The sequence below is a fragment of the Microcaecilia unicolor genome, chromosome 6, assembly GCF_901765095.1.
Source record: "Microcaecilia unicolor chromosome 6, aMicUni1.1, whole genome shotgun sequence".
NCBI lineage: Eukaryota > Metazoa > Chordata > Amphibia > Gymnophiona > Siphonopidae > Microcaecilia > Microcaecilia unicolor.
Genome location: NC_044036.1, coordinates 269,770,122 through 269,797,551, shown reverse-complemented (window position 1 = coordinate 269,797,551; position 27,430 = coordinate 269,770,122). Strand labels below are relative to the sequence as shown.

Below are 27,430 nucleotides of genomic sequence, written 5' to 3'. Positions count from 1 at the left end.
CGTCCCCCCACCCCAAGCGCTGGGTTGCAGTTGGTTCAGTCGGCGCCCAGTTACAGCGTAGCTGATGCTACCCCACTTCCTTTTCCGGTAATATCCTGCAACTACCATGGTGAGGGAGGCTGAGTCTGTGAACCGGGCCACTGTAATCTGTTGCCATCCACAGATTTATGTCCATACCGTCGGGGCATCGGTTGGGTGGGTGGGAGGTCTGTCTGTCTAGTTCGGATTGCACACTGGTGGGATGTGGAAGAAATCGTTTTTAATTCTAAAGAAGGGGAGGGCCATTGCGGCCTGATGCGCTCCTCCGTTTTCTCGTTAGTTGTTTTTCTTTTCACCTTTGAACCTCTTTTCTAAGGCTTTGCAGACTTAGCCAGGGTCTCCGCGTGGAGTAACTTTTCATTAAATTATGGTTGATCATGAGACTTCACTGAAATTTCATGCAATTCAGCAACTTGACTGATTCCTTCCTCCCCCCCCCCCCCCCCCCGCTCCGTTTCGATTTCCACTATTACATGCCATCTTGTAGGTCAGACAACTTGACTTAGGGTCTCAGCTTTTGCATTGCTATATGTTGATAAGGGTTCCACTTAGTTTCTCTGTTTAAGGGTAAAAGAAAGCTGAGTGTATTACTTGTCAGATGTTTGTGGCTTTGTACAGGATCTGCATGCCAATTGGTCTACAGCTTGTTCTAGGTTACATGGGGGGGAGAGGGTGGCAGAACGTTTGCCCCGTGTGTACTGGTAATTTCAGCCACCTGTTGTCCAAAATATTGTTTACAACTTGCTGTTTGAGATATTGTACAGCCTGACAAGAGCCAATAGGTTGTTTAGTGAATAAGTGGAGATGTGGGATGTGGCAATAAATAATGTAAAAACGACTCAGTTTGAGTTTTGAAATCTTGCAACAAGGTTTTTTTTGTTGTTTTGGTTGCTGACACTTCTGTAAGCTTGTATGTTGAATATCATGTCACATAGATACATATAAGGGAAGGAAAAAAGGGGATGGAATTTGATATACCACCTTTTTGTGGTTACAATCAAAGTGGTTTATGTATTATACACAGGTATTTTTTTGTACCTGTGGCAGTTGAGGGTTAAGTGACTTGGCCAGAGTCACAAGGAGCTGCAGTGGTAATCAAACCCTGTTTCCCTGGAGAAGCTTTCTTTCATTTTTGAGCATGAGAGAACATGGGAAGATAAACCATAACCTTGTTTGCATCTGTCGTTGGACCCCTTCTCTTCTCAATCTACACCTCTTCCCTGGGCTCCCTGATCTCATCCCATGGTTTCCAATGTCATCTCTATGCTGACGACACCCAGCTCTATCTCTCCACACCAGACATCACTGTGGAAACCCAGGCCAAAGTATCGGCCTGCTTATCTGACATTGCTGCCTGGATGTCCAACCACCACCTGAAACTGAACATAGCCAAGACCGAGCTCATTGTCTTTCCACCCAAACCCACTTCTCCTCTCCCTCCACTCTATCTCAGTCGATCACACCCTAATTCTCCCTGTCTCATCTGCCCGCAACCTCGGAGTCATCTTCGACTCCTCCCTCTCCTTCTCTGCGCATATCCAACAGACAGCCAAGACCTGCCGCTTCTTCCTTTATAACATCAGCAAAATTCGCCCCTTCCTCTATGAGCACACCACCTGAACTCTCATCCACTGCCTCATTACCTCTCGCCTTGACTACTGTAACCTACTCCTCACTGGCCTCCCACTTAGCCATCTATCCCCCCTTCAATCCGTTCAGAACTCTGCTGCACGTCTTATCTTCCGTCTGGACTGTTATACTCGTACCACCCCTCTCCTCAAATCACTTCACTGGCTTCCAATCAGGTACCGCATACAGTTCAAGCTTCTCCTACTAACCTACAAATGCACTCGATCTGCAGCCCCTCATTACCTCTCTACCCTCATCTCCCCTTACGTTCCTACCTGAAACCTCCGCTCACAGGACAAATCCCTCCTCTCAGTACCCTTCTCCACCACCGCCAACTCCAGGCTCCGCCCTTTCTGCCTCGCCTCTCTCTATGCTTGGAATAAACTCCCTGAGCCTGTACGCCAAGCCCCCTCCCTACCCATCTTCAAATCCCTACTCAAAACCCACCTCTTCAATGTCGCATTCGGCACCTAACCATCATACCTCTATTCAAGAAATCTAGACTGCCCCAACTTGACATTTCGTCCTTTAGATTGTAAGTTCCTTTGAGCAGGGACTATCCTTATTTGTAAAACTGTACAGCGCTGTGTAACCCGAGTAGCGCTTTAGAAATGTTAAGTAGTAGTAGTAGGGATGGCTGTAAGGTCATTAGTAGTCATGATGGGTATGCAGAAAATTTTTTTTTTGGTAATTCTGCATTGACAGCAAATACATTGGTGAGAAACACTAGACTGACTTTCCCAATAATCAATGTTAATTTTTATGGCTTTTAGACTGAGGCATATTTTCAAAGCACTTAGACTAAAGTCACTTTGTTCTGTAAAAAGCACTTGAATGCCGCGAAAGAGAACCTGGTGGATGTGTGGTTGTTGGTTGCTCATGACAAATGCTTTTGATTTGTGTAATTTGTGTGTCCTACCAATTTATTGTTGTGCTGTTTACAGTAACATCCATGGCCATACTTTAATGTTGCTGTGCTCGTTGACATTCTTTATATAATGGACTTCTCTTATATTCTCTTAAACAGCTTCAAATGATTCAAAGTACTGGTTAAGCTTCTGTGTGGGGCAAGTCAACTTGATAGTGTCCCTGTTTCAAGCAGCACAATATTGATTTCCTATGACACAGAGGCTCATTTTCAAAGCACTTAGACTTAAAGTTCTAAGGTTACTATATATGTAGTTTTGTAAGTCTGTGCTTGAAAATACTCCTCATAGTGTAGTTGAAGTTTTTGCTTTTGGCCATCCAAACTTTACACTCAAAACAGCTTTTATTTGATATAACTTCTGCTCATCTCAGGCTGCTTTGCTTAGCATTCCACCACCCTCGAGAGCCAGATTTTGATACCAGTTTGAACTCAGTATTTGTCATGCTCTTCTTTTGGATTTCTGATCCTAACTTGCTGTTTCAGTGTACTTTTGAGGGACCCCTAGACTGGATGGGGGAATATTCTGCATATGCAAGCAACAGTGTACATGATGGATGCACAAAGTGCTTTATAGATATACTAAAAGATAGTTAAGACCTAGAAGCAAATTATGGGATTGGAGGGGGGAGGAATGTGCAGGATTGGCTACCTGTGCTGGGGGCAGATGGATTTGTTTTGTATTTTGTATTTATATGGTTTTATGTTTTTCTTTTCCTTACATGCTGTGCTTGTGGTTTTGGAAACTACCTTCTGAGTTGTTATTCATAAGCTTTTATTAAATTAATGAGGCTTCAAGACATCGAAGTCAGGAAAGATAAGAAAGTAAACTAGGTGGGATATAGACATAGTTAGCTGAGGAAAAGACTGCTGTAATGAATGAGGCCTCATAAAGGACTATATAAGGTTACCTAGTAGGTGAGTTGAGTGGTTAATGTTATAAAAGGACTTCAAAGAACTGTTAGGCTTTACTTCGGTCAATTATTCTGTTGTTCAGATATAAATGAAGTGAGCTGGAAAAGCATGGCATCAAGCTTTGGTTATGGAGGGGTCTAAAAATTCCTGGTCAATGATTGAGAAGTAAGGTGTTTATGTACCTGAAGGAAAGTGGCTTTGCTTCACTAGTTTGAAGTTGCCACATTAGTTGCACACAAATTTTGACTTGGTGATCACCTTTTTATTAGGCAAAGATCAAGGCTCGGGATCTGCGTGGTAAGAAGAAAGAGGAGCTACTGAAGCAGCTTGATGACCTTAAGGTGGAACTTTCCCAGCTCAGAGTAGCTAAAGTAACTGGAGGAGCTGCATCCAAGCTGTCAAAAATGTAAGTCCTTTAAGAATTTGAATTCCATTGAATATACACATCAGCTAAAAACAGCTTTACAGACATGTAAATGCCTCCCATCTCTGTTCTTTGGAAGAAGGCAGATTGCATTTTCTTACCTGTGGTGCTAAAATAATAACCCATGCATCAAAAGAATAGTTACTTGTAGTTTAGCCTCGCTTGTATTCCATTCTTTCTAGGCATTGTCCCCCAGCAAAATATTCTTATAAGCATGTGTCCCATTGTTTGCCTTGGAATTTTGTGGAACACAGTAATGCAATCCATGACCAAAGTACAGATTTGAAAATTAACAGCCCCCCCTTTTTTTTCCTTTCTTTTTTAAATTCAGTCGGGTTGTCCGTAAATCAATCGCCAGAGTGCTGACAGTGATTAATCAGACACAAAAAGAAAATCTGAGAAAATTCTACAAGGTAAGTATTAAATGCAAACTATTATGTGCTTTGTGTCCTGCATATTTTTCTGTGTCTGTTTGTTTAAAATGAGTGTACTGCAAGACATTCACCCAGCACTGCTCAGAAACCAGTAGATGCAGTGTGAATCAGTTCTTGCTAAAGGAAATCCTGCTGGATGGTGTTTAGGTCTGTACCTATGCCTATTTTCCCTTTCAGAGGATACAGTTCAGTTATCAGATTCTAAGTAGTTTTTGAGTGGTTTTGTAACGGTTGTATTGTGGAGGGGGCAGGAATTAGTGCTACTAGGAGTGGAAATCATGACTATCATGTTACACAATTCCAGGAGGAAGGTTTTTGGCTAGTCCTAGTTTTAAACTTGCATCCCAAAGCAGTATGGGATTTGTAATCCCTCATTGCACATTTTGAAATCGATGCTGAAGATCCCATGATGCTTCAGGATGATCTCAGAAATCCAACACTGGCCTAAAATCTCACCCCGGTAACTGGGAAGTTCTAGGAAATAAATTCAGGAAGCTTAAGTATTGGTCAAAAATTGGTGCATTTATTGCTCAGTACCATTTTTTGGGCTATCTCTCTAACTTGGTTTTAGTGCTGTGCACCACCCTCGTATGCAAAGTCCTCAGTTGGATATCTGCTACCCAGATGGGCTGGGGGTGCTGTGGTGGTAGTGTTGAAAGTCCCCCCCCCCCCCAAAAAAAAAAAAAATCACCTAGTGGGGGAGAGAGAGCAAGTAGTGGTCATTGCTTAAGGATGATACTTAATGACTGTGTTCAGGGCCCATAATTCCATGGTTCAGGAGGCACCCTAGCATGTGGCCCTTGGTTCAGGATCTTAACTGCAATGGGGTTGGGAAGGTCACCAGGTAGTTGTGAATGAGGGCTGATGGCACTAGACCCCAACCCTGATTGAAACTAAGCTGGAAACATAGAGCAAGGGCATAAAGCTGCAGATTTGTGCCTGTACATGTACTTTTATTAAAACCAGTTTGAATAGATTATTTTCATCTATCAGTGGAAGGAGTTGGAGAAAAAAAAAAACAGTACAAAGTAATTCACCCCTAAAGAGTATTGTGTACTACTACTAATTTCTGTAGCGCTACTAGATGTGCGCAGCGCTGTACACATTATATGCAGGTACTTCCTCTGTTCCTAGAGGGCTCACAATCTGTTTTTGTACCTGGGGCAATGGAGGGTTAAATGACTTGCCTAAGGTCACAAGGAGCTGCAGTGGGAATTGAACCCAGGTCACCTGGATCAAAGTCTGCTGTACTAACCATTAGGCTACTCCACTCAGTATTTTCCTCTGTCTCCAAGCAGATGGTAGATAGATTGTGCAGCTCCTTCTTGGACTTTCTCTGTGAGCTCCTGTCTCGGTTTATTCTGAGTGACAGTTTAGCAATGATCACTTCTGGTTGAATTGTGCTCTTTTCTATTTGAAGATGGAGTCTGAGCCTGGTTGACATTCTGGGGCCGAGTTCCTGATCCCCTAGCTTGGGTGACACCTAGAGATTCTGAGTTCCTCCCTCCCCCCCCCCCCCCCCCCCCCCCCAGCTCCACTCTTTCATATGGACAGCTGTAAGCATGGACTGAGGCTACTAAGTTATGGTCTTTGTCCTTCTGGGTATAATGGGAGGCTAAAGATTAGCCTGAGTCATCTGCAGCAAGGCCCATAGGAATAAAATGGACCTTGCTGCAGATAACTCAAGCTAATCTTTAGTAAAAGACCCCCAATATCTTTTCCTTATCTTGTAGCTGAGGTAGGTGGTCTGTTTCTCCTTGCTAAGGGAACAAGGGCTGTCCCTTTCAGAGCCGTTTGAGTGTGTTCTTTTCTTTTTCATACGATCTTAACATACCCTGTTAGATTTTAGTGCAATGCAGGTATACTCTTTTTACTTCTGCCATTTTATTTTCTGTAGAGTCTTTCTTCCCGCCATTCAGGTTTTTTCCTCTGCTGCAACTGTTGTGGTTTTTTTTTCTTGTTTTCTCTTCCATGAGTTGCTCTAGTTTAGACAGACTTCTTTAATTCAACCAGGTTTTCTTGCCTGTAATTCGGGCTGTTTGCTCCTTTTAGCTGTGGCAGCTCGTTGTGGCATTTGTTTTTTTTTTGTTGTTTTTTTTTTACCTTCCTGCGTTGAACACCAGCCGCTTGTAATCCAGCCAGGTGTTCTATCAGCTCTATACGAGTGCTGGCTCTCTGCACTATGTAGTAGCAACGTTCCTTTCTGCTGTGATGTACAACTCCCTCTGATGTGATTTCAGATCCACTCCTGGGCAGTGATTTGGCTATGTCTGTACTGTGGGCTAGCATCATCTTGTGCTGCTTGTCACGCAGCCTATTGGGCTGTTTGCTGTCGGCAGCCTTCGTGTGAGCTCTCTGCTGAGCTATTTAGTGCACAGACCGGACCGTGCTGCTACTATCAAGTCTCCTGGCCTGCAGTGGCGGTAAGCTGTTGGCCTAAAGTGATGCTATCCTCTTGTTCAGGCTGCATTGACAGTTGCGGTAGCAGCACCTTTTGGATTGCACTGATGAGTCTCTTGAACTCCAGTTACAGCAGCCTCGGACTGCATGGGTAATGGCCTCTTCTGACCACAGCCTTGCTGACTGTTCTGGCAGTGACCAGTCAGGATGTGCTGGCTGCATAGAGTAACATAGTAGATGACGGCAAATAAAGACCTGTATGGTCCATCCAGTTTGCCCAACAAGATAAACTCATAGCATACTACATGTGTATACTTGATCTTGATTTGTCCTTGTCATTTGCATGGCACAGACCATAGAAGTCTGCCGACACTGTTGGGCTGTTTCCTTCCCCACATTCTTGGACGGTTCTAATTTGGCCATTGATATCTCTTTGCCTGTGTTTATTAATGGCCTGCTAGTCTCTATGCTAGCATAGGTCTTCTAGGCTGTGCGTTTCTTTCAGCCCTCTGGGCTCTGTTCTGGTCACTGTCCCTTAGACAGGGCTTTAGTCTGTAACCTCTTGGGTTGTATTCTGGCTATGATGTCCTAAACAGTCTTTTGGCTACAGCATTCTAGGTTGTCCTTGGCTACATCCTTCTAGGCTGTCTAATGCCTAATGGCCTTCTCGCCTGTGTTCTCCATACAGCCTCCGGGACCAGCATCTGACTGTAGCATCTGGGTAGTGTTTTGGCCACAGCTTATTAGGCTGTGTTTGGCCTTTAGCCTTCTAAGCTGTATTCTGTTGACAACCCCCTAGGCCAGGTTTGGGCATCAGCCTTCTAGGCTGTTCTGCTGTGAAACTCCTAGGATGTGTCCTGCTACAAGTTCCTAGGCTGTATTCGATCTTCAGCTCTCTGGGTTGTCTTCAGCTATCAGTCTCCTGGCCTCTATTTTGGCATTGTACTTTATCCACAGTCTCTTGGGCTGTGTGCTCAAGAAGCCTCTCAGATCGTTGTCTAGCCATGGATTAATAGATTCTGTTCCATTCGCGATCTTGACTAGGTTTACAATTTGTCTTTTGCAAGTTAGCTTGGCTCCATCTTTGACTTTGGAGCACAGATCATCTCCTAAGCTGGGAGGGTTGCTCTAATTCTGATTCTTAGAACTACACCTCCATCTCTCTAGGTAGAACACTGCTCCATCTTGGCTTTCAGGACTCGCTTTCTTTCACAGTGAACCCTGGTTGCTTCTGTACTGAGTGGAGTACACTTAGGCACGCTGTTATGTTTATGGGGGTATTTTTTGTGCTGTCAATTTTTATCTGTATTTGATGCAGTGGTGACCGGTTTAACCGCTGGTTCACCAGGTCCACTCAGTCATGTTATAGCAGCTGTCTGTGTGCTGACTGATGCTCTATGCTCTGGTATTCCACTTTTATGATTTCCTCTATATTATGTTATAGGGGTTACACTGGCTATGGTGTCTGGCCCTATGGCACTATTTACAGACTTGTCCTAGTGGCTCCAACGTTGGCTATTATCTTCTCATCCTGCAGTATCGACCCATTATCTTCAGTTGCTGTTTCTGCCCTCATTACCTGACTATTGTCTCAGTACTTCCTTGCTGGGTGTCATCAGTAGTGTGAATCACACTAGTATGGTTGCCTGTGATTTTCTTTCCCTTTTTGCTTCAATAGACTTGTATGTTCTGAAAAGGTCATTGTTCCTAGGTGGTCGTATTTGGAAATTTAGTTCCATCCTAATGGGGACGCTACTTTGCTACATACCATTTGTTCTGGACTGGTCTGGTCTAGTGTGGGCAAGAAGGAAGGAAAAATTGTCTTACCTGATGATGTTCTTTCCTTTAGGTCTGCCAGACCAGTCCAGAAACTCTCCGTTTTTTGTTGGAATTCTTTCAGGATTTTTTGCTGCTGATTTCTACACTTCTGTCACATGGATGTTGCCTGACTCTGTGAACAGTCTATCAGTGATATCTATGCCGCCTCATTTCTTGCGGATATCGGGTTTCCTTCATTGACCGAGAACTGAGTTGTGCACCACTGTTTGGCTATTCAAAATACTGAATATTCTGTGCTGCACAATACCCTTTAGGGGCAGATTACTTGGTCCTATTTCCGCTGGTAGATAGACATAACCCATTCATTCTGGACTGGTCTGGTAGGACTAAAGGAAAGAATATTATCAGGTAAGACAATTTTTCCTTCTGTTGCAATACCGAGGCTGGAACAATGTTAACAAAATTGGATGCCAGCTAAATACTTTGTATTTTGGATTATGTGTGGATTTTTTATTTTTTTAATTGCTTTTGCCTTAGTTTTCCCTCAGACTTTTTTCTTTTCCTTTTCTGTCTCCAGCTGCTTTAGTCTCGTCACACCTTTCATACTCTCCAACCTTTCCATGAACCACAGGCTTTTCAGGCCTGGCTGGAGCATTTGCTGTCCCACCTGGGCTAGGGCCAGCTCTAAACTTTAGGTGACCTGATGACCAGGTTCTTCCAGCCTTTTACATAGTTTCCTCCTGTTTTGTAAAGAGGCTGTGGTAGGTTTATTTTATAATTTATCATATACGTCTGGGCTTCTTAAACAAAATTGAGGGCTGAATTATCATTAGAGGAGCCATGACACTTTTTTAATATGAATAGTCTGAAGATATTGAGCTGTTTACATGGCTCAGGAGTTTCACAGAATAACACGAGCAATATAGGTTCAAGAGATTTTTGACACTTTTGATTTGTTACTAGGGAAAGAAGTACAAGCCTCTCGACCTTCGGCCCAAGAAGACTCGTGCTATTCGCCGCCGACTAAACAAATATGAAGAAAGTCTGAAGACCAAAAAACAGCAAAGAAAGGAGCGCCTGTACCCCATGCGCAAATTTGCTGTTAAAGCATAAGAGTATATTGTGTTTAAATAAACATTTTTGAGTTATTTTGACACTCATTATTTTATAGTAAAGTATATTGTGTACACTCAAGTTGAAACTTCATCAAAACTCTCTAAGCAGTAATCTTTCTCTTTCTTATCAATATCAGACTAGCCCAGACAGTGGGTTATGTGCTCACTAGAAGGAGAAAAAAAAAAGTTCAGAGCTGACTTCACTCCCTCTATAGGGATGGTGTAGATGTACTGTCTAGCACTGCAGGATTGCTAGGCGCCAGGGTTCTGGGCTCTGAGGTTGACACTGTGGACTGATTCCCTGGTAGAGCAGAATCCCAGCCAACAGTCTGCAGGCTCATTCATTGGTTGAGCAGGCTCTTGGGGCAACAGTATTTATTTATTTATTTATTGCATTTTCCCACCTCTTTGCAGTACATAAGAATTGCCATAGTGGGTTAGATTAGAGGTCAATCAAACACAATGTTTTTCAAACAGTGGCTGAGCTAGGTCACAAGTACCTGGCAGGATCCCAAAAAATAGTTTTCATTCTACTTCCCCAGACCTATGTTAATAATACTTTATTAACTTTTCTTCCAAGATGCCCCAACCATTTCTAAACCCAGCTTGCTAACTGGCAATGAGTTCCAGAGCCCAACTACATGCTGATTGAGAAAGTATTTTCTCCTATTTTGTTTTAAATGTCCCACTTTGTAACTTCAGGGTATGTCCCCTAGTCTTTGTACTTTTTTAAAAAAGTAAACAATTGATTCACACTTACTGTTCCCACCCCACACAGGATTTTATAGACTTCTATCTTATCTCACCTCAGCTGTTTCTTTCCAAGCTGAAGAGCCCTAACAACCTCTTTTTTTATTTGGATTTTGCTCACACCTTTTTTTCAGTAGTAGCTCAAGGTGAGTTACATTCAGGTACACTGGATATTTCTCTGTCCCAGGAGGGCTCACAATCTAAGTTTGTACCTGAGGAAATGGAGGGTTAAGTGATTTGCCGAAGATCACAAGGAACAGCAGTAGGAATTGAACCAGCCACATCTGGATTGCAAGACCAGTGCTCTAACCACTAGGCCACTCCTTAGTTTTTCCTCATAAGAATCATTCCATCTTCTTGATAGAGAGGTTGCAACAAAGGCAAAAGTAAGTTAGGAGCCTTTAGTAGAGCAGAGTAAAGATTGTGAATTATCCTTGTCAGTTGTTCAGCTGCTCGTGACTACAAATGCTAGAGGCCTACAAAATAAGATGGGAGGGTTAGAGTATATAGCACTAAGGGCCCCTTTTACAAAGGCGCACTAGCATTTAGCACATGTTAATGATTAGCATTCGCAAAAAATGCTAGCATGCCTTTGTAAAAGACCTAAATGAAGGGGTAGGTGTAATAAGCATCTTTGAGACCTGGTGGAAGGACCTGGGTTACTGTGTTACCAGAGTATAAATTATATTGGAATGATTGGGTGGATCAAGGGGTGCTATATGTTAGATGGCCTTGAGACCAAGAATAAAAATTCAGCAAGAAACAATGTGGAATCCTTATGAACAGAAATTGCATGTGTGAAAGAAATGAATACTGGTATGACTGTACTACAATCCACCAGGCCAGATCAAAAAGGTAGTTGATTAAATGTTCTTAGAAATTAAAGAAGTTTGCAAATTTGGCAACATTATAATAATTGGATCTTTGTCCCTTGTCTGAAGCAACTTCTCAATGCAAGTGAAATAGGGAACCCCTGTTGGGCTTGTATAGTTTAACGCCTCTCCTATAGATATGCTGATTTCTTTATAAATAAGTGTCTTTTAAAATTGACATTAGAATTAAATGTTTATGGCTTCAATTTTTGAAAGAGAAGAAAGTGAAAATGAATGTTTTGGTGAAATGGAAAAAGTTTTAAAAGCCTTACAAATTTTGATTACACTTAAGATAACTAGAGTGAGGACACCAATGAGTACAACACCATTTACCTTTTTTTGAAAGGACTACTAAAATAAAGGAAAATTGGTTTAGAAAAAGCTGAAAAGAGCAGCTGCAAAGGTTAAGAGCTTAAATTGGGCATGGGTGTTTAAAAATATTCAAAGGAACAGGATGCAGAAGAATGGTCCAGGATTTGGCAGCTAAGATTTAATGCTTAAAATCGTGTCATGCATTTGGGCTGCAAAATCTAAGGGAGCTTACAGTTTAAGGAGATAGGATGAGTTCCCTAAGAGGAAACGCTAAAGTGGCTAGGGCTGTTCAGGTTGAAGAAAAAGCTGAGGGAAGATATATTTATAAAATAATGGGTAGATGTGAATCACTTCTTTACGCTTTTCAAAAATATTAGGACTAGGAGGCATGCAATGAAGCTACAAAATAGTAAATTTAAAACAAATTAGAGAATATTTCTTCCCTCAAATGTAATTAAACTCTGGAATCCATTGCCAGGGAATGTTGTAAAGCAGTTAGCTTAGTGGGATTTAAAAAGGTTTGGATAACTTCCTAAAAAAGTCTATAAGCCATTATTAAGATCAACGTGGGGAAAATCTACTTATTTCTAGGATAAGCAGCATAAAATGTACTGTTTTGGGATCTGGCCAGATACTTGTAACCTGCATTGGCCACAGTTGGAAACTGGATGCTGGGGTTGAATGACCTTAGATCTGTCCCAATATGGCAATGCTTATGTTCTTATGTTATGTTTGATATGCACCAGTGCCAGTATTTTAGATTGGATTCAATGGGAACCAGTGATCTTTTTGGCACTCGTAATATTTTGAATCAACTGTAATCATGTAATCTCTAGGGCTGAGCCCCTTAAATAGGGAATTGCGGTAGTCTGAGTAAGCAGTAATGAGAATTGTTAGAGCTTTAGGTTCAAGTAAATTGCAACTGAGACAGATTTGGCACAGTTTAAAGAAACATTTCCCCACTATGGAGGATATTTGTGGGCAAAAGTTCAGGTCTCAATCTATGATGACACCTAAGGTTTTTGTAGTCCTACAAAAAGGAACAAAGTTATCTACAAGTTTTTAAAGAGGCCAGTGAGGGTTTATGTCACCTTTTGGTGACCAACAAAGCTTTTGTTTTGCTAATGTTGGATTTGATTGTCCTTTATCAAGTTCAGTATCAAGTGTTGCCAGATCTTATGGGTCACCAGGATCTATGGTAACCAAAATTTGTATAGCATCTACATAGAAGTATGGAGTTAATCCTAAAGTCTGTATTAATGTTGTAAGTGGGGCCAAAAGTGATGCCTTTTTTTTTTTTTTACTCTGAAGGAAAGAGAAAGAAGGATAAAACAGAACCAATGCCATGCTGTATCTCTGATCCCTATATCCTGTAACCTGTTACGTAGACTACAATGACCCACTAAGTTGGGATCAAGGGATAAAAGAGGTTCATGTTTAGCTGCCTCTGGTAGTGCAGGGACTGGTCAGTGGGCTTCCAGGACTTCTGCCTATGGTGATCCTTTGGTACAGCAGGGACTGGTAAGTGTGCTTTCAAGGCTTCTGCCTACAGTGACCCTCTGGTTGAGCAGGGCTGGATCAGGAGGGTTAGATCCTACTTCCAGCAGCCTCATATTTACTGCATTCGTGTAGCCATTTGGGGACCTGGGCCCCCACTTTGGGCTCAGGCCCTCTCCAAACTTGCAGCACCTGTGAAATGGCTGGCAGGGATGCATCAGCTCTGACAGCCAATGAGATGAGCTGCTCCCTGCCTCCTCATGTTGCTGCAGTAAAGAGAAAGTGGTGTGCCTCCAGCTGCTGACACCGGGACTCCTCACACATGCTCAGTTCTGGTGCAAACTGAGCATGCACAAGGAGTTTCAGTGGTGGCGGTTGGAGGCATGCCGCTGACTTTCTCATTGCTGCAGCAGCATCAGAAGGAGGGGAGCGGCTTGGACAGTAAATTTCTTTGGCTATCAGGGCTTTGGCATCCCCTCCAGCAAAGGTAATATTTTTAATGGGGGGGGGGGGAGAAAATGCATTGCCATCCAGTTCACATCTGGACCCCCCTCAAAGAAGTGGAGGGCTGGCTATGCCCCTGCTCTACTGCTGAACCTAACACAGTAAATGTATTAGGCCTTCTGTGAGATGCAGATGCCTGATGGGAATGGGTTGCTGTTGCTCCTCATACTAGAGCTCTTCCTGGTCTCTTTTCTTAGGTATGTTTGCTCTCCCTTCTTCCCTAGCTAGAGGGCAGGATTATTCTGAAGGGTACCCTTTTGGCCATTTCATGAAGTATCCTTGGGGCATGAGGAGGTATAGTCTATTCAGTTACACAGCAAGTGAATGAGAGCCTTCCTCCTCTGGAGGGGGAGATATATTTGCCACTTTCCAGCCCTATGATGGCCAGAATAGAAAGGAACTTTATCCCCTTTTCCAGAAAGACGTTTTCATTAAGTCAGCAAAACTGGTGCTAAGAAACATAGTGCTCAGGGACCTTGTGGTAAAGTGAGTGAGGACAGGATCAGAGCCTGGATAAAATGGAGCCATACAGCAAGGTTAAGGTGAATGAAAATAATATTTATTAACAGTGTCAGGTAGGGGATCCTGTTCAGTTCACAGGTTGGGAGAAAGTAAGGCAGTTCCTTTGATAATGTTCTTCAGTGGCCTGCTCCTACAGGGCCACGGTGTACATTACTGTCTCTCAGCATAACAGCACATTTTACTTGTCTCTGGCCTATTCCATAGTTACCAGTGCAGTCTGTAGTAATTACTCGGGTTAAAAATACAAGTCTGCAAGGCTCCAAGTTGAACTTGGCCTACCTGACTGTAGCAGTTGTATTCCGTATAGATGGTGTAAGCATTTGTCATAAGGCATAGCTGCTTCCCTCTGGACCTCCTTAACCTAGCTGTGCCCTGGGCTTTTATACTTCCTGGACCATATCCTCATGTCTCCATCCCTCCCATGTCACTTCCTCTTGGGCGGGACTATAAGTTTTAAAGTGGTTCTGAAACTGAGGGCATACCCTTAAAGGGGAAGTGGCAGCCCCTATAAACTCCTTAACAAACCTCTATGATAACAGGGTTGTGACTCAGTTTAATCATGTTTTCAGTTTTTCCAGTCCTCCATAGGCAGTGGTATGCAGTGGCTGTAAGACTTGAGATCTTTCCCTTTGGGTTCAGGAATCCCCAGATGATACAGCAAGGTCCTCTTTTCAGGTAGCAGTATGCAGCCTCTCCATGTATCACAATCTCTATGTGTGCAGAGAAATGGTTCCCAAATGCACTCAGGCCAGGTGAGTTTTACGTGGTCTAGGTATGTGATAATGCTCCTTTCATCAAATACCTTGATGATCTGCTTGGTTCACGTGTGGGTAGAGCCAAAGCGACTATGATCAGAGTTCTTGGAAGTTCCCCCATGCTGCAAGTTTGGCCTTGAGTAGTTTTCCTCTCTGTATAGGGGTAACTGCTTTCTGGGAAAGTCCTGGACATTTGAGTGAGATGGGAGGTGGATGCCTGGTCAGAAAACTCATTTCTGTCAATGTGGCCTGTGAGAGCTGGTTCACCTCCCTTGTTGCAAATGGCTGAGTGCTGGGTATTTCCATTTATGACTGCACCACACTAAGAATAGGAACAAAGTGTTTTTTAGTGCCTGCATCATTTAAGTGATTCCTATTCATATTGTGGACTCCACTTTTTGTTTCCTGTTTAGCTTTGGTTTTTTTTTTTTTGTCATGTTACATTCCCTGACGGGGGACCCAGTGCTCTTTACATCCTCATTCTTGTTTGTTTATATTGTGCTTTTACTACTTCTCAGAACCCCAAGTAAATTACATAATAAAAATGGACACAATAAGTCATTAATACAACACATTCATCCAAATACAACAAAACAATATATAATAATTAAGATATTTTAGTACTGGCCTAGTGTATCCCTTACTCTCACTAAGGAAGGTGATCGGCATTACAATACTAACAGTACCTCCCAGCCAGTTAATACATTTCTCATAATCACACAGTTCAATACAACATAATAAAAACACGATAATCCCTTATGTAAAGTTAGACCAATTTTTTTTCTTTCTTGTTCATTGGTCTCATGTACTTTAATGACGTATCAACCTACTGGTGCAAGGGTAGCACTTGATGAATGATTAGAAAAAAGCAGGTAAAAAATGTTCTTATTTTGGAAATGGCTTCCTTGTCGGTGAAAAAAGCTGTTATGCTACTTTTTGTACAGCTGGTGCATGAGAAAGCTCTTCATTTATCAACAGAATTTCAGTGTATTAGAAGGTGAATTGTATGTTGGTGTTCCATAGTTACTACAATATTTAATTGATCACTGATTACCTTCTGTATGGCATATTATCTTCATTTGAGGCTTTGTTCTCAGATTCTGTTTTTGTAATCAATGGCTCCTGATACCAACAGGGCTCCATCAGGGGCAAAAGTACACGTAAGAGCTGGTTCCAGTACTCCCTGTCAGAAAGATATGTAACACATTTTAGATACGACACTATGGACTCAATTCTGTAAATGGCGCCCAAATTTGGGTGCAAAAATTAAATGCATACTTAACGCTATTCTATAAATGGTGTTCCAAGTTGGGCACTGTTTATAGAATAGTACTTAGCGCCGGGATCCACAGCCAATTTTGGGTATGAGGATTTACACCAACTGAACCTTGTTGTAAATCCTATATTAGGTACGGATCCCCTGAATTCTATAACACTATGCGCAAATCTTAGAAGTGCCCCTGACCCACCCATGTCCCTCCCTTGGCAGATCCGTGCAGAAAAGTTTACATGCACATCTTTATAGAATAACAACAATAAAGATGCATGCATAAATTCTAATTATTGCCAATTAGTGCCAATAATTGTTAGTGTCCAATTATTGGCACTAATTGGCTTGTTAGGCAATTATGTGCCCAAATTTGCATGCACAATTTTGAGCACTATATACAGAATTAGGGGATTTATGTTCAATATGTTGTGAACAATGAATAAAACTGAAATATATCATACTATACCCTAGAAGGAGACCTGTGTGAGTGGAGGAGTGGCCTAGTGGTTAGGGTGGTGGACTCTGGTCCTGAGGAACTGAGTTCAATTCCCACTTCAGGCACAGGCAAGTCACTTAACCCTCCATTGCCCCATGTAAGCCGCATTGAGCCTGCCATGAGTGGGAAAGCACAGGGTACAAATGTAACAAAAATATACTGCCTTAGAAGAGGCAAAGTTGAAGAGAGAGAGAGGCCTGAAATTACAGTGATGTGAAAAAGTTTTAACTTCCCTCCTGATTGCCCCTTGTTCCTTAAATAAATTAAGTAATAATTTAAAAACTGTGTTATGTGTTTACTCATGTTCCCTTTGTCTAATATTACATTTTGTGTAAGGCTCAGAAATCATTCAGTGCGACATATATGCAGTATTTGGCAAAATCAGGAGGGGGGCTTAAAACTTTTCTCATCACTGTATCTACTAATGGAGGTGGTGAAGGCCATCACTGTAGCATAACAACATAAGCCAAGACTTGCAAAACATTCTGGGCAATGTAGACATGCCTAAAACAGAGTTTGGGTATGCCTGATGGATATGTAGCGTGGTGGTAGGAAAAGAGGTTGGGTAGATGATATGGGTTGAGGGGGAGGAACTGGTATTTAGCTGTAAATGTGAGTTCATAAGTGCATCTGTTCAAAGTGGCTGGATCTCAGTTGGGCAGATTGGATGGGTCATTTTGGTTTTTATATGCCATCATTTATTTTGCTACACCTTTCAAACAAAACAAAGAAAAATTACCAGTTTAAGGAAGTGTCACAATCAAAGCAGTTTGCATATTATATACAGGTACTTATTTTGTACCTGGGGCAATGGGGAGTTATATGACTTGCCCAGTCACAAGTAGCTGTAGTAGGAATCAAACCCAGTTCTCCAGTATCAAAGCCCACTGCCCTAACCATTAGTCTACTCCTCCACAGTAGTAGACTGTGCTTAATAATACCTTTAAAAATCCTCAAAGGAGTAAATATAATACTTACTTCCAGTACTTTTATGCATTTTCCATTTTCACAGTTCCATACTTTTATCTGTAATAGAGTGTGTGCATTAGCATTTGTGGCCTGTTCCAGATCATTTTTTAAGTGCTAGCTAATCTGATCTAAGAGTCTGAACCTGTTAAATCCTGAGATTGAAGCAGGAACAGTCCTGACAGCTGCCTGAATGGGGGACCACCAGAGAGGATCAGGTATAGTTACTTTAGGAGGGGTAGAGAGAACTTTTTTTTTAAGCAAAATTCTATGTAGAAAGAACATGTGTCTAAGATGAACATTAAAAAACCTATACATGTTAAACTAGGCTGATCCTTAGCCAACTGCCTGGAATGATGATGTACTGTACATACATGTGTGTGGTTCCAACAGGAAATGATAGTTTTTAACATCTCTCCAGACTGGTCCAGATGCTTGGGTTATGCACTCCTACCAGCAGATGGAAACAGAACCCCTGACATCAATGTAAACCTATAATAACCCTGTGCACCACATAGCCAGTAAGTATTTTCTTAGTCTCCAGCAGATGACACACATGAGTAAACCTGTGTAGGCTGGACAGGTTGTTCAAGTAAGCCAGCTTGGTGAAAGTAGGGCCTGTGTTTCCTTGGTCCCGTGCTTTCTTCCCAGAGCAGCAAAAAAAGGAACTTGGTGGAGGTGGGGAAGAAATTATAAATCAGAAGTACTTAAGTATTGCCATTCTGCGACACACCAAAGGTCCATCAAACCCAGCATCCTGTTTCCAACAATGGCCAATCCAGGTTATAAGTACCTGGCAAGATCCTAAACAGTACAATACATTTTATGATGCTTATCCTAGAAATAAGCAGTGGATTTTCCCCAAGTCCATTTTAATAATGGCTTATGGACTTTTCTTTTAGGAAGCTATCCAAGTCTTTTAAAAATTCCACTAAGCTACTCTGGCAATGAATTCCAGAGTTTAATTAAACGTTGAGTGAAGAAATATTTTCTCCAATTAATTTTAAATTTACTACTTTGTAGCTTCAATGCATGCCCCCTAGTCCTAGTACTTTTGGAAAGAGTAAACAAACGATTCATGTCTACCCGTTCCGATCCATTCATTGTTTTATAGACCTCTATCGTATCTCCCCTCAGCTGTCTTTTTTACGACCTGAAGAGCCATATCCACTTTAGCCTTTCCTGATAGGGAAGTTGTTCCATCCCGTTTATCATTTTCATCACCCTTCTCTGTACCTTTTCTAATTCCACTATATCTTTTTTGAGATGCGGTGACCAGAATTGCACACAATATTCGAGGTGCAGTCGCATCATGGAGTGATACAAAGGCATTATAACATCCTCATTTTTGTTTTCCATTCCTTTCCTAATAATACCTAACATTCTATTTGCTTTCTTAGCTGCCGCAGCACACTGAGCAGAAGGTTTCATGCTTCAGCTCTTAACTGGGGTATTACCATCGGAAGGTTGGGTCCCTTCCCCCTTTCTTCCGTGTTCATCTTCTGCTTACCTCCGGAGAGAGGGATGGTGTGTGTCTCGGCTTTCCCTGCGTTGTGCTGTTTGGGAAGACCTTGAATGCCTGAGAGGGGCAGACTTACAAAAAAGAAAAAAATAAATAGCACAGAAAGAGTATTTTTTCTTGGCACTGAGTTTTGCTGCTTCTCAAGAAGAGTGCATCTTAGGCTGCCTGTTGCCTTGTGGCTCTATTTCATGAGATTTGTTCTGGAGGGCATGCTGGGAAGAGAAGCTCTGCTCTAGTTGCAGCAGTTGCAGCATGAGTACTGAAAACACCCAATGCTGCTGGGCATGTGGGTGATGAGAGATGGATAGAGTGGGTGGTCACTTGTGGCTTTTGTGGAGCCCAGCAAGAAGGAGCAGTGCTGGCTGAATCTGCAATTGGTGAAAGCAGTGAGTGCAGGGGCAGCTGAGATGGCGGTGACGCCGTGTTTGGCAGGAACCGACATCTTGGAGCCTGTCTGCTTACATTAGCCATTTGTGGGTAAATGCAGTAGCTTGGAACCTGTGGATGATTATAAGCATGAATGCCAGTCTCAAGGTCTGGGGGGCTTATTAGATGGGTCAGGTGGCACAGGGAGTCTGTTATGAGAAGGCAAGTGGTCCATCAACAAATTGGAGACCAGGCTTCATGGCTCCAAGGCAATGCAATGAGAGTATTGTTGGACAACATGACAGCGGTTGCCTACATGAATCGGCGAGAGAGGATGAAGAGCCACCAGATGGTGGCAGAAGCAGCGAGCTTGATAGTCTGGGCAGAGAGTCAGCTGTCAGATCTTGTCGCAGCTCATGTGGCAGGCATAGAGAATGTTCAGGCAGATTATTTGAGCAGAAATCTCTTTGATTCAGGAGAGTGGAGTTTATCCTGAGAAGCCTTCATGCTGATAGTGAAACGTTGGGGTCAGCCAGAAATGGACTTGATAGAGTCAGTGAACAATGTGAAAGTACCCAGATTTTTCAGTCAGCAGAGAGACTTTAGGTCAGAAGGAATAGATGCCATTCATCTGTGTCTCCAGGACAGATTGCTGTATGTGTTCCTGCCATGGCAAGCAGATAGAAGGTCACTGAAGCCTGGTGGTGGTGTTAGCTCCAGAATGGCTCCAGAGATCACGGTACAGATCCCTGATGGGTTTCATGGTAGTGGCTCCAATGAAGTTCCTGATAGTCGAAAGTCTTCTGTTGTAGGGTCTAGTTCACATGCTAGATCCATCTCCATTTTGTCTTATGGCCTGGCTCTTGAGAGGGCAAGGCTTCAAATATTCATAATAAAATCAAACAAAACAATCAAAAACAGATCAAAACTCATCCCTCATAAAACAGACAAGAGTGTCAACTCCATGCATGTTCAAACAAATATGTCTTCAGAAATTTACAAAATTGATCCCTGCTGCTACACAATTTCAGATAACCAGGCAAATTGTTCCACATTTGTGGAACTGCTATTGAAAGGTGGTATTCCAGGTACCAGCATATCATATTGAATGCAATTTAACATTGGTTATTAACTTTAAATTTTCTGACTGCAATCATCTCGACGGCTGATACACCTGAATCACATCCTTAAGGTACCATGGAATACAGTCTGAGTATAGTACCTGGTGGATCAAAGATGCTACCTTGTACTGCACTCGAGAGTGTACTGGCAACCAGTACCATGAGTGAAGGAAACCAAGGCATACCGACTAACAGTCAAGCCAAAGCATTCTGTATCATCTGCAATGCCTGCATCTTAGATTTTAGACAATGCCAAATATAATGCATTGCAGAAATCAATGCGAGAAATCACCAATCTCTGTACTACTGACCGAAAATCAAATTTCAATAACATTGGTTTCAATCTAGATAGTAAATGAAGCTGGAAAAAAGCAGATCAAACCACGTGCAATTCTTGATCCTGCATAGACAATAAAGGATCCAAAATCACACCCAACACACACATTCTGTCCTTCACTGGCAATTCAGACTCGCCCAACCTCACTGATCTGCAGTGTAGCAACTCCTCATCGTTCCCAATAAACATCACTTCAGTTTTACTAAAATTCAAAAATAGTCTATTTGAACACATCCATCTTTTAACAGCTGCCATACAGTTATTCAATTGTGCAATCAAACCACCCAAACTCCTGTGCACTGGAAAGAAAAATTGGACATCATCAGCATAAATCCTGTAATCAACCTGCAATTCCCTAAAAACTGCTTCTAAAGAGGCCATATAGATGTTAAATAGTAGGGCAGAAAAGGCTTAGACACTGGTAACACGTTAGACACCTCCCTCCAACTAATAACCTGCATCTGACATCCCTTCAAAAAAGAGGCAAACCAATTCCACACAACTCCACCTTAGACTACAAAAGATCAATATCTACTGTGTCAAATGCAGAGGACAAATCCAAAGATACAAAACAAAACATCAGACCCTCATCAATCCACTTTAGCATATAAAGTTAGGACAGCATTTTTGCTGTCCTAACTTTATGTGGTTACTTAGCCAGTTAGTGGACTGAAAATTGTCCCTAACTAGCTAAGTAGGTGCTCTGCCCCTGGTCTTATCCTAACTTAACCAATTAGAAGATGGCTGCTTAGCATCAAAATTCAGTGGCACTAACTGGTTAAGTGCCAGAAGAACATAAGAATAGCCATACTGGGTCAGACCAATGATCCATCTAGCCCAGTATCCTGCTTCCAGCAGTGGCCAATCCAGGTGACAAGTACCTGTAAGAAACCCAATTAGTAGCAACATTCCATGCTACTAATCCAGGGGAAAGCAGTGGCTTCTCCCATGCCCATCTCAAGCACAGACTATGGACTTTTCCTCCAGGAACTTGTCCAAACATTTTTTAAACCCAGATACGCTAACTGCCGTTACCACATCCTTCGGCAATGAGTTCCACAGTTTAGCTATTCTTTGAGTGAAAAAATATTTCCTTCTATTTGTTTTAAAAGTATTTCCATGTAATTTCATTGAGTATCCCCTGGTCTTTGTACTTTTTGAAAGAGTGAAAAATCAATTCACTTTTACCTGTTCTACACCCCTCTACACCACCACACTGTAGACCTCAATCATATCCCCCCTTAGTTGTCTCTTTTCCAAGCTGAAGAGCCCTAACCTCTTTAGCCTTTCCTCATGTAGGAGGAGTTCCATCCTCTTTATCATCTTGGTTGCTCATCTTTGAACCTTTTCTAATTTTGCTATATCTTTTTTAAGATATGGCAACCAGAATTGAGCACAATACTCAAGGTGAGATTGCACCATGGAGTGATACAGAGGCATTATAATATTCATGGTCTTATTTTGCATCCTTTTCCTTATAATTTCTAGCATCCTGTTTGCTTTCTTGGTCACTGCCGCACACTGGGCAGAAGATTTCAGTGAATATTGTGCACTGGGTCGTTCAGTGGGGTTTAACTGAGCAGTAGCCTCTCCTGCTCCGTTAAACCTTTTTGAATATCATACGTTTTGGGTTTAGGAAGGGCCCACTTGTACAGGGTAAAGCTTTGGTACTTCTCAAATGTCTAAACTGATCTAGAGGGATGCTAAGGAAAGATAAATTAGGTCTTACCTCTATATTCTTTCCTTTAGTCCCTCCAGACCAGTCCAGAACTCACCCTTGCTTAGTGTTCCAGTGGTATGATTATTGGTGTCTGTAAAAGATGAATGACAATGGGCCAGAGATGCTCAGTTTCTTGTATTAAAAAAAGAAAGAGAGAGAGAGAGAGAGATAAACCAATCTACCAAAATGACAACTGATATGTTTTTCTTTAGTTCCTCATATTCTTAGGGGGAGTCATTACTGTTCCTGGTTTCTACTTTCTACTTTGGTATGGAAATACCAAGGAGGTTAGATTGAGAACAGGAGATGGCACGAGGCTATCTAGCCCATTATGTGGATTGAAGCCAGTAGGCAGATCTTGCTAGCAGTAGGTGGAGATTGCCACCGCACTTGTTCACCCAAAACACTAGCAAACGCTATTGAAAGCAATAGCAAAAGATTATTAGAAATAAGGGACTGCCTATGTATGTTCCATCTGTAAAAAGTCAAAAGCTGTTCCAGTTGCATAGACAGTGATTTAAAAGGTGGAAGACAAAAGATTATTTTTTTTAACTTGACAGCTTTTTAATTTATTTGAAAGCTTCCCATATGTAGATATAAATATAATGAAATCCAAATTGATATCTCTAAAACAGCTTCAAAAATTATTGTAGCTGGTAGAAACAGCACTAATAAAGGCTGTATTCTGTGCCCATTTTTCTACACTTTTCTATACAATACAGTAATACATAGTCAAATTTCAGTGAGGATATCCTGTTTACTGATGGGTTCATCTTAACTGTTGTTGTAATCTGCCTTGGGAAGCCTGGTGTTATAAAGATTGGAAGTAAAATTAAACTCTCCTTTCACTGGGGCACACGGAATCACATCTTCACCTCATCTCTTTTGTTGAATGGATTATTCTGTTTTGAGCATGTTTCAGGGAAAAGTGGTCTTCATAAGTCAAAATAATAAAAATAAATATTTTCTTTCATGCAGATCTCTCATTTGTTTGAACATAACTAAATGAGCTATAAGCTCCTAATGCAGTCCATTGGTTTTCTTATAATTTGTCCTTGTAATGGCTTATCCTGTGCCAAAACTGGAAATACAGTGAGACAGAATAATAGAGTTCAGTAACATCCAAAACTTTAGTGCACGTTAACGATTAGCAAGCGCTAAACACTAAGTCGCCCATAGGAACATATAGGAGACTCTAGCATTTAGCGTGCACTAAAAACACTAGTGTGGCTTAGTAAACAGGGTCCTAATTAATTAACATTATAATTGTGTTTGCATATGGGTAATTGAGAAAATGGTGCTGAAAAATGACTTGAAGATGAAATAAATATATATCACAGAACTGGAAAATGTTGGCACATTTAGACTGACTCTGGATTTCTGCATAAAAGTAGCTCTGCCCTCATTATTGAATCTCACTCTTTTAAATAGTAATAAACAATATTAAGTGCATTTTTATAATATACCAATGCATTCCACCAAACAAAAGGAGCAAGTTCCCACAAACCATCTTTCTCTTTTGATCTAGGCACAGGAAAATAAAATATTTTAAATGCTCCCAGCTTTCAACCTAATTCATGTTTAATATGGGATATAAATGTCATAAAAAAGGGACCCTTTTACTAAGGCATGCCCAAAAGTGGCCTGCACTGTTGCAGTGTGTTTTGGACGCTTGCTGGTCCATTTCCTGAGCGCGCTTGGAAAAAGAGGGATTTTTTAATGTGCCAGAAAATGGATGTGTGGCAGAATGAAAACCAGCGCTTGTCTATTCTCATGCACTAACCAGGCGGTAAGTGTCCAGCATGCACCAATTGCCAATTATCGCTGGGTAAGCACCCCACGGTAGAAATATTTTCTACCACGTGTTTTGGGTGCGCGGCAAAATGGAATTACCACCCGGGGCGTGTAGTAGATGGGTGGTAGTGCCAATTTGACATGCATTGGATGTGCATAGATGCCTACGCGCCTTTGTAAAAGGGCCCTTAAATAAATAAATAAATACAAACTTTGAAGGGTGAGCACCTGATTCTCATAACATGATATCTGTTTTAGTGGCCCTTTACCAGAAGAAAAAAAAAATCTCTGCACGAATATAATATATGCTAGGCAGGGTGTCTCTATAACCAGCCCCACCAAATGACACACTGATTACGATTTATAAGAAATTACTACTCTACCTATGATATGTTATTCTGTTATTATATTTCCTCTGTGTACATCCGTATGCTGCACAAGCTGGCATGTTTAAAAATGTAAGTGGGATTAAATAAAAATGCTACCAACAATAAAGAACGACAACGTGGATGCAGCAGCTCATAGGTTTGTTTGCTTCGTTTTGAGTGTTCGCAGAAAGACGACTATGCAGGGAAGGGGAAACACAGACTAACCTAAGTGGCTTCAACTTTTTGACGTCATGCTCTCTCCTCAATCAAACCTCTTTGGGAAATACTGACTGGCTAAGGGTGCACAGGGTTATTATAGGTTTATATTGATGTCAGTGGTTCTCAGTCTCCATCTGATGGTAGGAGTGCATAACTCAAACATTTGGACCAGTCTGGAGGGACTAAAGGAAAGACAATTGGCAGATAAGACATAATTTGTCCTTCCATGGGTGGAGTAATTGTGATGCACACAGCAGTCATCTCAGTTTGGCCCTGATGGTAACATATTATACTATGCAAAGAAGTAGGGCAAGGAGATTAAAGGAATTTTATCTATTCCATTTGATATACCAGCACCTCAACTGATATCAGCTCAAGATGGCAGAGATGCTAAATGGTCTGAATTCTTTTCTATCCTACAGAAGCTAAACAATTTTGAAAATGCAGACACCAAAAAGGTTAAAGTATTTGTAGAATACTTGTACCCCTTTTTTCCCCTTTCCATGCCTATTTATCTTTAAAAGTTTTGTGCTATTACACAGCTATTATGTGAGGCACCCAACCCAGTGTATTTGCCAGGATAGCTGATGAAGTTGCTGCCTTCCATCCTGGCTCTTCCCTTCAGCTTTGATCAATGTAGAAGTGTATTAAGCATAATCTCTACTACCATCTCATCATATCCTGCGGTGGCTAGTAGCATTCCATCTTTGGAGAATGACAGACTCTTCACCCAACCTAAGTGGCCATCCAGCACGAAAATCAGAGCTCCACTCAGAGGGTTCCAAATACGTACAGTTCGGTCCCAGGAGCCTGAGGCCTAGAAATGGAAGGTACACACATATGTGAATCTAAATATAGAATAGCAGCTAGAAATAAGCATATGTCTGAATATTGGAAAGACCTTAATTTCAAGCGGAAATCTATGGCAAGGTGATGGTAATTACAAATTGGTAAATTAATATTGTTTAAACATTAAATACACAAAATCAAAATGGCCATATCTGTATGGTTTCCAACTTATGGGCTGCCAATTCAGAACCTATGGATGGAACTCATAGACCACCGAAGGAGCATGAAGCAGGATGACCCAGGGAGGGGTGTAGGAAAAGATGGTGCAGAGCTGTGCTCACCAGCATCCCGGGCACAGAGAAACTGACACAGCTGATGTTGCCTTTGTGGCCTGCTAGTGTTTTGCCTTTATCTTCACTCTTCAAATTCCAGACCTTCACTGTGTAATCCCAAGAGCCAGTGGCCTATGAAGAAATAGCTGTGCTATGAAAACATTCATAAGACTTCATATATTTATTAGCAAAAGCACTCCAGTACGAGAAATTGGGATCATTCTCCTCTTGTCTTTTCCATGTTACAAGGAAAGGTGCAGACACAAAAAAGAAAACAATACAGACACTTTTTGTTAACATGGATGCATATTTTTATCGAGTGCATATGCTAATGGTTTGTTCACTTCATGGTCATTCACTATCTTATACAAACCATGGATTATCTATCTTTAAGCCTATGTTACTAGAACTCTGATGTGTGACACATAGACTGTCAGACTCTCTTTTTTATGTATGCACTATTCAGGGTGTCTTTCTTCTTAAGTGATCGTTTTTAAGACTTTTTAACACATATTTGGTGTCTCATATTTGTTTTTCATATTGTTTATTCCAGTTTGCTTCTGCACTGTCATACTTTGTACCCTGTACGCACTTGTTTCTGTATACTTCATGTGTTCTCATTACATCATTCATGAAATACATATTTATGAGGCGTGCGTCCATCGTTGGAGTCACAGCGCTATACATTATTGCATAATTAGGCTTTCTGCTATGGAGGAGATTCTATATATGGCACCTAAAAAATCAGCGCTGAAATCATTTGTGACTAAGCGTATTCTATAATCGGCATCTATATTTAGGCACCGATTATAGAATACACTTAGTTGATATTTCAGTGCCTAAATCTGCGTGCATCCATGTACACCAATGAAAACATGGCGTAAATCTCAGTGCATAGATTTATGCGCACTGGGCCATATTCTATAACTAGGTGCCTAAATTTCGGAATGCCCACGAAACACCCATTTCCCTACCTATAACCCTGCCCCTTTTTGCCTCAGCATGTTAGAAGTTTGGAGCACAACTTTACAGAATAAGCTTAGCGAGTTGTGCGCCTAAATTCTAATCAGTGCCAATTAGTGCTCATTATTGCTTGTTAAGTACTGATATCAGAGCTCTTTTACTAAAGCTTAGCTCGAGTTATCTGCAGCAGGGCCCATTAGCGTGCGCTGTGTAGATGCCCATAGGAATATTATGGGCATCTACATGGTTAGTGCACGCTAATTTTTAGTACGCAATAAAAATGATAGTGCACCTT

At 41.6% G+C, this 27,430-nt stretch overlaps 2 protein-coding genes across 5 annotated transcripts in view; one reads left to right on the top strand and one right to left on the bottom strand.

Annotated features, from left to right (window-relative positions):
* The window catches only part of WDR38 (WD repeat domain 38), a 59,065-nt gene that overhangs the window by 10,724 nt on the left and 20,911 nt on the right, over positions 1–27,430 (bottom strand). Inside the window, exons 6-10 of one of the 4 annotated variants that reach the window (XM_030207379.1) lie at positions 26,182–26,304; positions 25,719–25,868; positions 17,617–17,664; positions 15,927–16,055; positions 13,680–15,194 (exon numbers count right to left, since the gene is read on the bottom strand). In XM_030207379.1, coding sequence (XP_030063239.1) covers positions 15,966–16,055; positions 17,617–17,664; positions 25,719–25,868; positions 26,182–26,304 — 411 coding nt within the window. In that variant the 3' untranslated portion in view covers positions 13,680–15,194; positions 15,927–15,965. Of the gene's footprint in view, positions 1–13,679; positions 15,195–15,294; positions 16,056–17,616; positions 17,665–22,713; positions 22,762–25,718; positions 25,869–26,181; positions 26,305–27,430 lie in introns of those variants that run through there. The other 3 variants (XM_030207380.1, XM_030207378.1, XM_030207381.1) reach the window with 3 other exon arrangements.
* RPL35 (ribosomal protein L35) lies at positions 11–9,705 on the top strand. Its single transcript, XM_030207382.1, has 4 exons — positions 11–109; positions 3,778–3,914; positions 4,264–4,345; positions 9,509–9,705. Exons 1-4 carry the CDS (start codon positions 107–109, stop codon positions 9,656–9,658), a joined length of 372 nt encoding a protein of 123 aa, XP_030063242.1. The 5' UTR covers positions 11–106; the 3' UTR covers positions 9,659–9,705.

Coding starts and splice junctions, on each gene's coding strand:
- RPL35 (XM_030207382.1), top strand. Junction 3,915..4,263: donor GCATCCAAGCTGTCAAAAAT/GTAAGTCCTTTA, acceptor TTTTAAATTCAG/TCGGGTTGTCCGTAAATCAA. Junction 4,346..9,508: donor ATCTGAGAAAATTCTACAAG/GTAAGTATTAAA, acceptor ATTTGTTACTAG/GGAAAGAAGTACAAGCCTCT.